Source organism: Nannospalax galili, unplaced genomic scaffold (genome assembly GCF_000622305.1).
Source record: "Nannospalax galili isolate Female #2095 unplaced genomic scaffold, S.galili_v1.0 scaffold1250, whole genome shotgun sequence".
Classification (NCBI taxonomy): domain Eukaryota; kingdom Metazoa; phylum Chordata; class Mammalia; order Rodentia; family Spalacidae; genus Nannospalax; species Nannospalax galili.
In genome coordinates, this window is record NW_008328704.1 from 1,490,515 (window position 1) to 1,505,263 (window position 14,749).

The 14,749-nt window shown below is 47.4% G+C and overlaps 1 protein-coding gene across 3 annotated transcripts in view; it reads right to left on the reverse strand.

The window, feature by feature from the left end:
• Rptor (regulatory associated protein of MTOR complex 1) overlaps positions 1–14,749 on the reverse strand; it is a 356,907-nt gene that overhangs the window by 272,950 nt on the left and 69,208 nt on the right. For all 3 annotated transcript variants that reach the window (XM_008828814.2, XM_017797024.2, XM_017797022.1), the window contains exon 2: positions 13,539–13,641. In XM_008828814.2, coding sequence (XP_008827036.1) covers positions 13,539–13,641 — 103 coding nt within the window. The remainder of the gene's footprint in view (positions 1–13,538; positions 13,642–14,749) is intronic.

The following is a 14,749-nucleotide window of genomic DNA, read 5'->3' on the forward strand; positions in this document are numbered from 1 at the left end:
TAATTGGACTTAAAGCCCACTCAATGGGAGGAAACTCATGTCTAGTAATGTAAACCTAGCCAAATACACACAGTTGGAGAGGTCATAGATCTCAGAGAAAACTCTAAGCCTGTCACATCCCTAGACAAATGTAATATGGATCCTTAAATCTACAGACAAGTATCCCAGTCACCACCCATCAAAGAAGCTTGTTTTTTAAGACACAGAGATAATGACAGAGTTCTACAACTGGTCACACACAGAGATTCTCTGTGAATTGTCCAAGCCTAAGCGGCACATCTAGGATGCAACCTCTACACCTAGGGCTCAGGGAACACTACTGCGTCTTTCAACTCTTAACAGTGAAGTGCCCTTATGCAACAGAGGGCCAGGAACGCAAAAGATCACAAATGGCCAAATGCAGAGAATAAGAATCTGTAGGCTGTGGGTCCTTGAAAAGGACTCCTATATTAAAATCCGCCCACCCAGGGCTCAGGATCATTGCAGAAGAGGGGGTGGAAAGATTTTAAGAGCCAGGGAGGAGGTGCACAACCTTACAGAAATGAGCCTCCAGGCTCCTGGGACTCTTCTCATATGAACCTACAGCAACCGTGTCGGCATACACAAGACCCAGCACAGAACCGTGGAAATGAGCAGCAGGCCCCAATCTTAGTCGAAGAATTATTGATAGCTGATTACTACTGGGTGAGGAAGAGCTGATCTTCTTAAAGGGAGAGACTCTAGATAAGTTGACTAGACCCCAGTGGATGAACTTGCATTGAGGGACATCTGGAGATACTAACTTGACATGACAGGCCTTAACACAAATGATAAAAGGTATGAACTCCAGTGAGGGCGCTACAGGAGGGTGCCAACGGGGAAGGGGTATAAAGATGACTTTCTGTATGATATACACAAAAATTCAATTAAAAAAATTTTTAATCCTTAGGGGAGGGCTGGAGAGATGGCTCAGCGGTTAAGAACACTGACTGTTCTTGCAGAAGACCCTGGTTTGAATCTCAGCACCCACATGGCAGCTAACAACTGTCCATAACTCCAGTCCCAGGGGATCCAACAGCCTCTTCTGTCCTCCACAGGCATTGCACGACACGGGCCCACTTACCTACACGCAGGCAATACAAGCATACACACAAAATTAAAAAAAAAAAAAATCCTTAGAGGAGGCCAGGCGTGGTGGCACACGCCTTTAATACCAGCACTTGGGAGGCAGAGCTCCAAGGCAGGCACTTGGAGCTCTGTGAGTTCAAGGCCAGCCTGGTCTACAGGGAGCCCCAGTCTCAAAAAGACCAAATAACAACAAAAAAAAAAAACCCTTAGGGAAGGGTGTGGTCTTATGAGCCCCTACCTCTTCCATGATACAAAGTTCCTAAGTGCAATCTTGTGCAAACCTTCCAGTATCAGTTGCTGACCATTCAAAAGAGTAGCTGCCATGCCTTGCCTGGTGTCCCACAATAGCAAATATTGTCCTAAGATTTTTATTAAAATATTTCCAGGACTGAGGATGCAGTGCAGTGCAGTTGGTAGAGGGCTTGCCTAGCATGTACAAAGCCCTGGGTTCAAGTCCCAGCACCCTATAAACCAGGTATAGTGACACACACCTGTAATACCAGCAGTCGGGAGATAGCAGGATCAGAAGTTCAAGATTACTCTTGGCTAAGAGTGAGATTCAGGTCAGCCTGGGCTGCAAGCCCCTGTCTCAAAAACAAACAAAAATACTTCCAACCTCTTGAGGACCTCCAGATCCACACACACAATTTGAGAATGGCTCTAAGCATTGTTTCCCACAAAGATTCTGATTTCAAGTTAGTAAGTATTCTTTCAACAGGAAACCAGGAGCCCCCATCCACAGATCCTCATTCTCCACTCTCCAGCATGCCAGTTCAGCCTGACTCAGGAACTAACTCCTTAGCCATTCCCCTTCTCTGAATCTTCAGCCCCTCCTCTAAATCAGAGCCTTCCTGTACACCTCCTATACACTAAGCCTGAAGATGCAAGAGAGTATGATAAGACTTAAAGACAAAAACTGAGTGGTCCCTTGCCCCACGCCCCTGAAGGGACCACTTTCAACCTGATCAGTATCTCCTGACTTTCTCCATCAGACGTCACCAAAGCCCATCTTCCAAGGTGGGCAGCGTCCTGCACTCCCACCTCTGCCCTCTGCAGACCCTCCAGGTCTTACATCTCCATTTGTGTTCACAGTCTACACATGGAAACGTCTCTGCGGTGCTCTTTCTGGATCTTTCCTGTATTGTCTGCCAGTCTCCTTGGTTTCATGCACCTAACATAACTCTGCCCCAACTTTCCCAAAGTCCCTCGCAAACACTACTTTCCACACACTCAGCGACAACATCTCTCATTTTTCTTGGCCACTGGCTGTAAAACCCCATGTTGGAAGAATATGCAGTTTCTTTGTAGAAAGTGAATGGCTTCCAGGAAACCAGCCTGCAGGGACCTTTGGGCAATGACAAAGGACTGACATTCTGTCATCTTGTCACTGGAGTCTCAGAATGAGAGACAAAATAGCTAAAAACTTCCCAAACTTGTCAAAAGACAAAAACTTACAGATTCAAGAAGCTCAGTGAAGCATAAACAGGATAAACCTGAGGAAATTCAATCTAGACGCATCTCAATCTAGACGCATCTCAACCACACTACAAAACAGTGCTGGGAGGAAAAGCAGATCACACACAGCCCAGGAATTAGGAAAGCTTTAGGCTTCCCAACATGGAAACCAGACAAAACAGTCCACTGCCTTCAAAAATTCCATGAGATAAATTTAATCTAATATTCAACTCTGAAGGAGTAATATAAAGGTCTTTTAAGATACGAAAGCATGGATAAAGTCTACCTTGTGGTCTTGGAAAGTAAACTACAAAAGAAAGTAACAAAGGCAGAAACAAGGCAAAGGGAAACAGGCAGGTGAACTGTACAGCTCCCGAGCACCAGGACTAGAGACCAAGGTGTCAGACGGGAGCAATAGGGACACCTGGACCTGGACCGGCAGCAGAAAGCCCTAGTGGGTGACTGCAGGGCTGGAGGGCTACTGCAATGCCTGTAGACGAGAAGGAGAGCTCATTGTAAGCGCATGGACAACCTGGCGGGGAAATGTGGAACTAAGGACAAAGGCATATACATCCAAGAAAAGAACCAGCAGAGACACCTCGGGACGGAGGAGGACAGCTTTTTTCCTAACAGGGCTTTTAGTATTTAATTTTTCTGATTTCTTAAATAAGATTAATCACAAAATCAAGTGACAGTCTGTGGCTGGAAGGGACCTCTACCCACAGACGGAGGCACGCAACCTCCCACTGTGGAAACTACAGTGTGAGCTCCAGAAAAGGCTGGGAACCACACACAGGCTTTGAGCAAAGCCTGGTGAAAACTATCTAATGTCTCTGAAAGAACAGTGGTGCAAACCTATTATCAGCAACACAAAACATGGCTAAGTCTGTTTCCCTTTGCTCCGTAAGAACAGTTCTAGGGTCTGAGAACAATCTCGAGGACCCCAATCAGGAGGCTGTGGCCTAAACCACAAAGCTGGAAAGGGGAGAGACAGCTACATTCCTAAAAATTAAAACACTGTTTTCTGAGACAAGTTCTTATGCAACTCAAGCTGTCCTCACTCAAACCTGCTATGCAGCTGAAGATAATCTTGACTTTCTGATCCTCCTGCCGCACTTCCCCAGAGCTGGGATTACAGATATGTGCCACCATACCCAGTTTATGTGGTGCTGGACATCAAACCCAGGACTTGGTGGATGCCATACCAGGCAAGCACTCTACCAACTAAGCTGTAGCCTCAGCTCCAGAAAATTAAAATTAGGATCCGCCTATATAGACTAACAAAGAGAAGCAGAAAAAGGGTAGTATGAACAAACAGAAACCTTTCTTTTTAAATATTTTTACTAACTGTTCGAGAACATCATACAACGTATTATGACCATTATCCCCTCCCCCAGGTCCTTCCACATATACCCCCACCTTCCTATCCACCCAACTTCATGTTCTTTTATGGTTAGCTCTATGGAGTCTAGTAGGTGTTGCCCAAATATTCTTGGGTGTGGGATGGGACCTGCTGGGATTTAGCTTGAGCTTAGGTTGATCTGGTGCGGTCACAACTGCTGAGAGCTGGGCTGTGCAACTGCCTTGCTGTCTGGAAAGTACCAGTCCCTTGTTGTCCCCCACCACCCCTGGCTTCCGTGAAGATCCCTGACCCTTGGAGAGAGTGTGACATCAATGTCCCTTTGAGGCTGAGCACTCTGCAGTGTCTTCCTCTGCATGTTGAGCAATTATGGATCTCTGTAGTAACTGCCTCCTACTGCAAGAAGCCTCTTTAACACTCTCATCTATGGACACAGCAATAAGCCGTGAGGGGCCATTTTAATACTTCACTGTGTACCTTCAGTAGAATATTGGTACTGTACCTTCTACCCTAGGGCCCATGACCTATCTAGCCACAGGTTCTTGGCCCTGTACTAATGCCAGGTAGAGGTTCAATTTTGTGGAATGGACCTTAAATTCAATCAGAGAGTAGTTGGCTACTCCCATAACATTTGTGTCACTAATGCACTAGAAGGCTTTGCTCGCCAGGCCAGTTGCTACTGTAGTGCACAGGGCTCACAGCTGAGTAGGACTAATGACTTTTCTCCCCTAGTAGAGTGCACAGCACCTTCCAGCACTATGAAAGCTAACCAGTAGGGATGAAGAGTCCCACTTGGTTTCTCCATGTTCTGTGACTCAAGGACATATCGTCTTTAGCAACAGGGTCTTGCTATCAGGTTCTGAAGGGCAACTAAGAGCACTAGCAAAAGCCTGGAATGTTGGCGGGTCTCTGGAATCCCAATAGCCAACAACTGAGAGGAAACTCATTCCTGGTACTGGGGTTTTTATTTGCTAGGATGAGGTACTTAGTCAGGGCACATTGTCCCTCTATAGGGTACCTCCATTTAAACTGCTTACATAGGTACATGTATATATTTTAGAAGCTTCTCCAGGTTTCCACATTATTTTTTCAAAAAGTCTTTAGTGTTAGCTATCCCTTGCCATATTTCTCCCTTTATTCTACGCCCCACCCTGCCCCTTCTACTCTGTCCTGTTTCTTACTCCGCTATCCCTTCATATCACCATAGTTAATCTCCCTTCCCATGAAAGAGCTCCCCTCCCATAACGTCTTTTACTAGCTTCCTAAGCTCTATGGATATTCCTAATGGAACATACATATCTAAAGACTTGAAGCTAATACCCACATATGAGAGAAAACATAGAACGTTTATCTTTCTGATTCTGGGTTGCTTCACTCAGAATGATGGTCAAAATGTTCCATTTACCTGAAAATTTCACAATTTCATTTTTAATAGCTGAATAACATTCCATGGTATAAATGTGCCACTTTTTTTCCCACTCATCAGTGGTGAACATGGAGGCTGTTTCCACTCTTGGCTATTTTGAATTAAGCAGCAACGAACATGGATGAGCAGGTATCTCAGATACAGGGCAGGTATCTCTGAAGTAGGATAGAGAGTCCTTTGGGTGCGTGCCCAAGAGTGGAAGAGCTGGACCATATGGTAGACCTACTTACAGCTTTTTTTCAAATGTTTTAGTTATTATTTTTGTTTTATACGTATGAGAGTATTGCCTGCATGTAGGTAGGTGCGCCTACGCCATGCAATGCTTCTGATGGTCAGAAACAGGTGTTGGTCTCCCCTGGAACTGCAGTTACTGAAGGTTGTTAACTGCCATGTGGGTGCTGGGAATCAAACCGAGGACCTCTGAAAAAGCAGCCAGTGCTCTTAACCACTGACCCATCTCTCCAGCCCTATTTGTAGTTTTCTGAGGAACCTCCACATTGATTTTCATAGTGGCTTCACCAATTTACATTCCCCACAGCAGTAAATAAATAGGCCCCTTTGGGAAGAAGGCACTCAAGAGAAGTGGGACCACAGCAGATAGGAATTATCAAAGGAGAACTAGGGGAAACGGGTACACTTAAAATGGGGAGGGAAGGGAAGGAGGATATGACAAGGAGAGAGAGAGAGGAGAGGTAAATAATGCCTAGCTGGTATAAAAAAACAGAGGGAATCATATTAGTCCAAAAACCTACTGAAAAATTACTCATACAATATCCCTACATGAGTCTGTGTGTATAGCTGAAGGCTACAGAGCCAAGAACCAGTGCCAGGAGGAACCTTGGTCAGGGTCGTCTGACACTCCCAAATTACACAGGCTACTCACACAGTCCTTGAGTGCCTCCCACAACTTGAAGGTAAGACCCTATTGCTGAAGACAGGCATACTTCAGTCACAGTATTTGGAGCAGTGGAGCTGGGACTGACCTGGAAGCCACCTGCCCTGAAGGCCAGCTCTCATAGCTTTAAAGAGCACCACACAAGCTGGTAAGGGAGAACAACAATTGATGGTCCAAGCCCAGCTTCAAGACCTAAAAACCACATCAATGACCAGCACAGCAAACGACATTGGTGCAGTAATGGCACTTTTATCTCGGGGGCAATCAACAGCTACCTATTTGGACTTAAAGCCCTCAACGGGAGGAAACTCAGGTATGATAATGTAAACCTAGCCAAATACACACGACTGGAGAGGTCATAGATCTTAGAGAAAACCACAAGGCTGTCACATCTGCAATTTCTTACTATGTGCAAAATATGGAGAGGAGTTACTTCCTGAGGTCTCCCAGTAGGAAAAGGGCTAGAACTGTCCCTCTCCCCATTACCCTGGCCCCCACTGCAAACTTCACCCCCACATCATCCTCCCCTCATCCCTCTTACTACACCTCACAGTATCCAGCAGAGGCACTGGAGTCTCTGTGCTAGAGACAGCCTGGAAGTTGTCCCACTCTTTCTCTCCTGGCCTCCACTGGGACACAAGGAGGGGCCAACCAAGTAAGGCTATCACCTCCAATCTACTGGGAATCCCTGAGGTCAGCTAATTTCATCTCCTCCGAAGAGGGGAGACATGAAAAGAAAGGGAGAGAGCAGAGCACAAGGCCGCCTGTGATGACTGTTCTGACATCATAGTCCAGCCAACACGGACTCCCAGGACATGCTTGCTGCCGTTATCAGCTGACAAGGTGGAGCTGACAAAGCGAAGGCTTAAAACTAATTCTCTTGATAAACAGTTTCCCAGTGCCTATCTAGCTCCTGTTTTGTTTCATAGGGAACCTGGGAAGGAACTGATCAAGTGAGTGAATGTGGGAGTGAATTAACAGCAAGTGGGTAGACAAAAGGAGTGGGAAAAGCAGCTAGCAGACATTCATGTAAAACTTTAGGGTTTTAATTTCTTCTTAACCTGTAGATTTTCAGCATAATTCCTCCACATTTCATAATACTTAAAACGTCACATGCAAAGGAATGTGGCCAAGCACCTCAATGCCCAAGAGTGCTGAAGCTGAGGCAGGCCTGGCCCAAGGTCAGGGATAGCCCTGGTGGTGCTGGCAGTTAGAAATCAGTAATGGGGGGAGCCTTTCCCTCCCTCCATTACCTACCTGCACCTCTGCATATACATGCTTGGGCACCATGCCCTGCTAGGCTTTCCTTCCAAAGAACTGTACTCTGCTACCAACCACTAGCGTGTCCTCCCCTGACAGCACTCTGATGCCTCCGAGAGACTCTCCATAGCCTGGTGGGCTCCTGGATCTGGTCCTGATCCTGAAAAGTAGGGCCAGGAGCACGGCCACCCAGAAAGAGCAGAGGCCAGCTGAGCCCAGCCAGCACCCAACTCAGATGAGGCACAGTAAGAACAGGATGCATGCTTCCAAGCACTGACAGCACTAGAAGGGGGCTGAGCTGGGCTTCCAGGCTCCAGGTACCATGGTTCTGTGTTGGGGAATCATGGGTGCCATCAGTTTGGGAAATTCCATCTGATTATGCATTTCGATTAGGTGTGGTTTCCTGAACGTAGGCTACCCTGTGCTAAAAACATAAAAGCAAACGCTGCATGCAGAGCTCAATGCTCAAAGAATCTCTATACTTCTTTGAGCCTTGCAGTTAGCAGACACTTAGACATCTGTTAATTGACTTATTAGCTGAGTGCTGCCTACTGGATGGAGTGTAAATCAGATGATGTCTTTCATGGATACTGCCATTAATTAGTTGTGTAACCTTGAGCGACTAATTTTTGATTGAGAAAATACAAAATAGCAAAAGGGCTACTTTGAAATTAGAAATGGCCTTTAATGACTGCATCTTATTAATCATAGTAGCCTCTCTGCATTTTATAATTAGCGGCAAGCACAGCACAGAGCCTGTTTCCTCACTGATCTCCAAGGCAAACCTGGGCCACAAGGCTATGCAGAGCTGGGCAGATCCATCTGAGCTCTGGCTAGCTAGGGACCTTCAGCCCTAGAGGGAAGAGGATCTAGGGCAGAAGCTACTCTACAGCTGGCCTTGCCTGCCCCTAGCCTCATGCCCCAGATGGTCGCAGAACAAACCCCACTGCTGTGCTGTCAACTGCTCTGATCAAAAACCAGGAGCTTCAAATCTGTTACAGACATTCAGGCTGGTTGAGGTACCAATTTAAAATATAGGCCTTGGGGTTTACACACAACTCCACTGGAAAAGAGTAAGGGAACCGACTGCAAGTGGTTATTCCCTGTTCCCTCAGAGGGGAACAGAGTTACCACCTTGAGATACCAGCACAACAGGACAAAGAACACAGTATTGTGAACCTTGAGTTCCCAGAAGCGAAAGTTCAAAATGCAGGTCTAGAGCTACGCCATAGCCCAAAGAGCCACTGGCCGCAGCTAACAGATCACTGAGTCCAAGTAACCACCTGGAACTCCAAACTCAACTCTTCAAAGGCAGGTCTGGTCCAGCTGCAGAGCCCCACCCACCTGACCTCCACCCACAAGGTTAACCTCTTAGTCTCTGATCTGTGGTTCCAGTCTGATCTCCACAGCTGGTGGCAGGCTCTGTGCATGTACTGTGCACAAGGGCAGCTAGCTACACTGTCTCAGAGCCTCTTAATGCCCACACAAGGATCAAGGGGAGAAGAAATAGTCTACCTGGGAACAAGCAAAGACATATCACCCAAGAATTCTTTGGGATAACAGAATCACCATGTGGCTGGACAAACCTTGGGCATCCCTTCCCCTTCTCACATGCCTGTCACTAGGCTGGCACAGGAAACGTCCTCAGCTACGTTACACTAGCTCCTGTTCAGCAGTCAGCTCTTCTGCACTCTGCTGTCAGGCAGACGTGCCCTAACAAGCACTAGGCACACACAGCTAGCGGGCCTGTTTTCAGTGCTGCTGCTGTAGCAGTTAATGTCAGCCCAAAAAACCAAACAGCCTCGCTTGCTTTTCTGAAGAGCAGGAGTCATTTCCAGAAGGCAAAGCAGTATCTTCACAGCAGAGGAGGGGCAAGGGTCACTCAAGAGCATACAGTTCCTCAGGACCAGACAGCAATGTCTCATTCTGACATTCATGGTTCATGTCCTGTATCTAGGACAGCCACAACAAGAAGTCATCACCAAGAGCAAAGCCATTCGGCCCTTAGCACAGTACTGTACCATCCAGCCTTTCTCCTCACAGGCACGGATACATGTTCATAGAAGCCTGAGGAGTCTATCTGACATGAGCTCGGGTGGTACATGTACAGGTGCACAAAACAGACAAAAGATGAACAGATCCTCCCGAAGGCCCTCACCTCTGAGATCTAAGCAGTCACAACCCAGCACAGGCAGCTCTACAAGACCTACAAGACCTACAGTCAGAGTTACAGCTTCCAGCAGATACAGGATGTGCTGATGGTACCCAGCACACTACATGTTTTAATCTGTTAAACAGAATGAGAACACCATGCATTCTATCTGACATCTGCTGGAGACACTGGCCCTGAAAGCACAGCATGCGCAAGCCAGCAGACTTCATAACAGTTAAATGGGGTATACTTGCTGCACCAATCCTTCAGCCACACAGGGGCAGCGAAGCACCTGGCACCCTGGTCTGTTGAGAGGAAGATGTAGACAGTGGGGTATTGAGGAGAAGAAGGTACCGGGGTTGATACTATGATGTGAATGGGTCCCCCAAATTCATAGGTTTGAACATAAATCTCCAATGTGACAGTGTTAGGAGATGGAGCTTGAAGGAAGGGATTAAGTCGCAAAGGCAGAGCTCCTGTAACTGGGATTAGAGACCTTATAAAGGCTGCAGGGAACTAGCTATACCCTTCTGTCCTTCTGTCCCACATAAAGGCAGTGTTCAAGGACCATCTCGGAAGCAGAAACCTGGCACCAGGCACATCATTGGCTAGTGCCTTGATCTTGGGCTTCCCAGTCTGCAGAACTGTGAACCGTGAACTTCTGTTAATTACTAATGACCTCTGCGCATGTGTTTTGTTACAGCAGTACAAACAGACCAGATGGCTTGTGGATAGTGAGGTTGGCATACAGGCTTCATATAAGGAAGCCCCTGCCGACACCAGTCTCTGTCTGGAGCTGAGTCCAAGGTCCTAGTCAATCCCCTCTAGCCATGAAGTAGGTGACACCGTTAGCTCCTCTCTACAGGAGGAAACAAGACTCAAAGCAACTAGGCAAGTACAGCAAAGCTGGGATGAATGGAGGCTGGGTCTTGATGAGGTCTTCAATTTCTGTTGACAGCACAAAATGCTGAGACCAAACATAAAACACAGGTCTGTAGCCTTCTAAATGGCAGCATCGTTGAAAGTCAGTTGACAGCAACCCAGTAAGTGAAAACTTCCCCCACAGCCCTACCAGGGTCCTGTCCCAATGGTACATGCCAAGCCTGGAAACTACCACTATCAGGTCCCCTCGTCACCTCACTGGCCAAGATGCTGTATGGCCTATACAGGCTTTTGACCCTCCATCTTCAGGCCTCTGGAACTGACCTGGCTCTTCCACAGGCTCCTCCTGTTCTCACACCACCCTTCCTCTCTGCATCAACAGTGTCCGAATCTTTAGTCACTGTTCATGGCATGCCTGCTGCCCCCCAAGTCTCCAGGCTAGCTACACAGGCCTCCACCAAGACCTTTCCAGCTTTCTCTGTGAAAATTTCAGAATTGCCTCATAAGTAAACCGGAACCCCACTCTCCCCAGCTGGCTGACCATGCCTGAAAGCCGCAGCACTGGCTGGCAGCTGGATGGGTGGTTCTGAGCACCTCTACCCAAGGAACAGAGCGCCACAAACCCGCTGCAGTGCTGTCAGGCAGGCCCCAGCTCCATCAGAGTTGGACAGCACAAATGACGGACCGCATAAATGAAAACCATGTACCACCTGACACTGCTTGCAGACCCCTACTGCAGTCCTCCGCCAAATGTCAGGGACACTACAGAACCAGGGCCAAGGTCTTCAAAAGCGTCTCCTCAAGGCCTGCCACAGCGGGAGACCAAGTCAGGGCAACACATGGCACTGGTCAGGCTCCATGCCTTGGTACCTAGCAGCAACCTCCAGGCACCTCCCTGTCAGGAACAAGCTGGGATCCCATCCTGAAGGAGACTTCCTGTGGGCAGCACCTAGTACTCAAGAGTTCCCAAGCAACAGTCACTGAGCCAGGAAACTTCTTACTCTCTGCTTGCAATGCTGGAAATCTCTTTTTTTCTTGTTTCTCTTTTAATTTTTAAAATTCATTTATTTTTATCTTTTATGTGTATGAATGCTTTCCTTGCATGTATGTCATGCCCCCATGTCATGCAAAACCCACAGAGGCCAGGGGCTGAAGAGATAGCTCAGAAATTGCTCTTCAGAAGACCTGGGTTTGAGTCCCAGTACCCACATGGCAACTAATAACCATCCATAATTCCACTTAAAAGGGAACCTGACGCCCTCTTCTAACCTCCATAGGCACTGCACAACACAGGTGAACTTACATACATGCAGGCACATACACACTCATACACATAAAATAAAAATAATAAATTTTAAAATATATATATGTATGTGTGTGTCCTTTTATTGAGACAGAGTCTCCCTGTAGCCCCAGCTGGCCTGGAACTCACTATATAAAGCAGTCTGGCCTTGAACGCACAGAGATCCACCTGCTTCTGCCTCCGAAATGCTGGGATTAAAGGCATGTGCAACCGCCCCTGCTAAAATATTATTTTAACCCACAAGAGGCCAGAAGATGGTGTCAGATCCCTTGGAACTGGAGTTACAGATGGTTGTTAGCCATCATGTGGGTGCTGGGAACCAAACCTGGGTCCTCTGCAAGAGCATCCAGTGCTCTTGACCGCTAAGCCACCTCTCCAAGCCCTGGAAATCTTTTTTTTCAAAATAAGATTCAGACTGCTGGAGAGCACAGAAGCAATCGTTAGATTCTTTTTTCCTTACCTATGCTGGGAGTCACTTGGCCAGGGCCACCCGGTACACCCACCTTAGTAAAGAGCAAATGAAAAGTTCTCAACGTAGGCAAAGCACAAGTCCTTCTGAGCGAAGTGCCCCTGATGTGACTGTGAAGTAACATTAGCTAGGTGGGGCTCACCTGCAGAACAACTTAGGGAAAACTCATACATATTTCATTTTCCTTAGCCATAAAAATTGGGCAGGAGGCCAGTGAGATGGCTCACCAGTTCAAGGTTCGTGCTGCCAAGTCTGAAGACCTGAGTTCAAATCTCTGGAACCTACACAGTAGAAGGAGAGAACTGACTCCCACAGGTTCTCTGGTACACATGCACACATATGCACACACACAAATTCACATTTAAAAGCACCGCAAAGGATTTTGTGTATGCAGTTACTCTGCTTGTCCCTTAAGGACAGGAGCACTCTGCTCACTTACAGTTAACAGGTCCTGGCACTTGTCTCACTGTTAACAGACTCTTCAGAATTTGCTGATGCAGAGGCTTGAGAAGGGGAAAATCTGCTCCCAGGATGCTGGGAGCAGACCAGTAAGACAGCTGTTGCTGGAATGCAGGGACAGGTTGTCTGCCCCTTGCCCCCATTTATGTTTCTACATATAATCAAAGGAAGCTGTTACTGGGTCAGTGGCCATGGCCTTGTTCTGTGCTGCTTTCTCCTATTGTGATGGGAAATTCCTGTGTTCCGCACTGCTTGAGCACTTATGTGCAAACTCTTGTGTGAGCTTCCAATAAAGACCCTCAGGAAGGCAGTGAAAGTGCTCCTGAGTGGCACAAGCTGAGGGTCCCCTGGTCTAATTTCAGTTTCAGGAACAACACTAGAACGGGCATCTCCAGGTACAGATTAAAAGGGCTAAGCTGGGAGTGCCGATGCAGGCAGACCTCAGCACGCTGTACGCGCTCTACGATGTGTGAGCCAACGCTTTGCTGAAAATGGCAATATTCACTTTTTCTAGGAATACACTTGCACGCAGGCACAAGCCATTCATCCTTTCAGAAGTGCATGTAGCTCCATTATGCACCACATATAGGCATAAGCCATATTCTAGCAAGTTTAAAAGGAAAAAAAATTATAGAAACCAAGTCATGACTTTATTAATTTTCTCTGCTACAAAATAAAGGTGAATGCATCTAAAGTTACTTAAAGGATCAAAAAGAAATTTGGTTCTGAGACTTGTAGGGCAGGTGCCCATGGGGGAGTGAAGCACTTACCAATCCAGCATTCCAAGCGTGCACAGGGCGTGGTCTTCACCACATCAGGAGGATCCACACCCACGTTCAGGCACAGGACCAAGGCCACACTAACTGTCTTCATCTGGAAGCACAGCAGAAACAAGGCACTTCAATACGGACTGCAGGGAGTGTTTCCAGTCCAAGCTGTCCCCAGAATACTTGGCTCCTCCCTGCCCCTACACCCCACCTTCCCCTACCCCTCCCTGTGTCCCCAGGTTAGGACATTCCTGAGGACAGGGTTGGAGTAAGGTGGGCAGAGGGGAGCAGCTCTTCTCCTACGCTAATCTCCAGAATTATTTGACAAAAAGACGCGCATCTTAAAGCATTCCATATATTCTGCCAAATTCCTCTGCAAAGCTGCACAAAGTTACTGTCCCAATAGCTTATGACTTTTCTTGCTATGTGTGCTCATTTCGTGAGGAGGAGTCAGGGTGACTTAGATCTTGTTAGCAGGACTGAGCACTGTCTTCCAGGATGTGCTCACTGTCTACATTCGTCCCCATCAGCCACTCCTCATTCCTAGTTACTCTGTCATTTATTCCCTGGCACTGGTGACTGCTTTCCAACACTCACATACTCTCTACACACTAAAGATGGCATTCACATTATACTACTCCTATTCCCTGTCTCTCAGCTGGTATTTGTGATCTGAGCTTTTTGGCACAACAGCATACTGGACCCATGGCCTGGCATGCCTCCCTCCATACCTGTTCCTTATCGACTGCTCCCACAGTAAGCAGCCCAGCCCAGAAAATCTGGAAGGTACCCTTCACACGCGTATCCACAGGGCATGAGCACCTGTTCACAGGTGGTAGGAACACACTGGGAAATCTGGAGTAAAGATCCTGCAGCGAGGGCTGAAGAGATACACTGGCCACTCTTGCAGTGGACCTGGGTTTGGTTCCCAGCACCCACATGTAACAACTCTTCTTAACTCCAGTTCCAGGGGACTCGATCGCTTTCTTCTGGCCTCCTCAGGCACTGTATGACATGGGCCCACCAACATACATGCAGGTAAAACACTCATACACATGAAAATAAATAAACAAAAAATTGAGGGGAGGAGATCCTGCAGCGAGTCCTGTATGGTACACACTTGTGATCCCACCATCAGAGAGACTGAGGCAGGGAGACTGAGTTTCAGCCTGAGCTGCAGTGAGAGTCTGCCTTGAAAACAAAGCCCTGTAGGG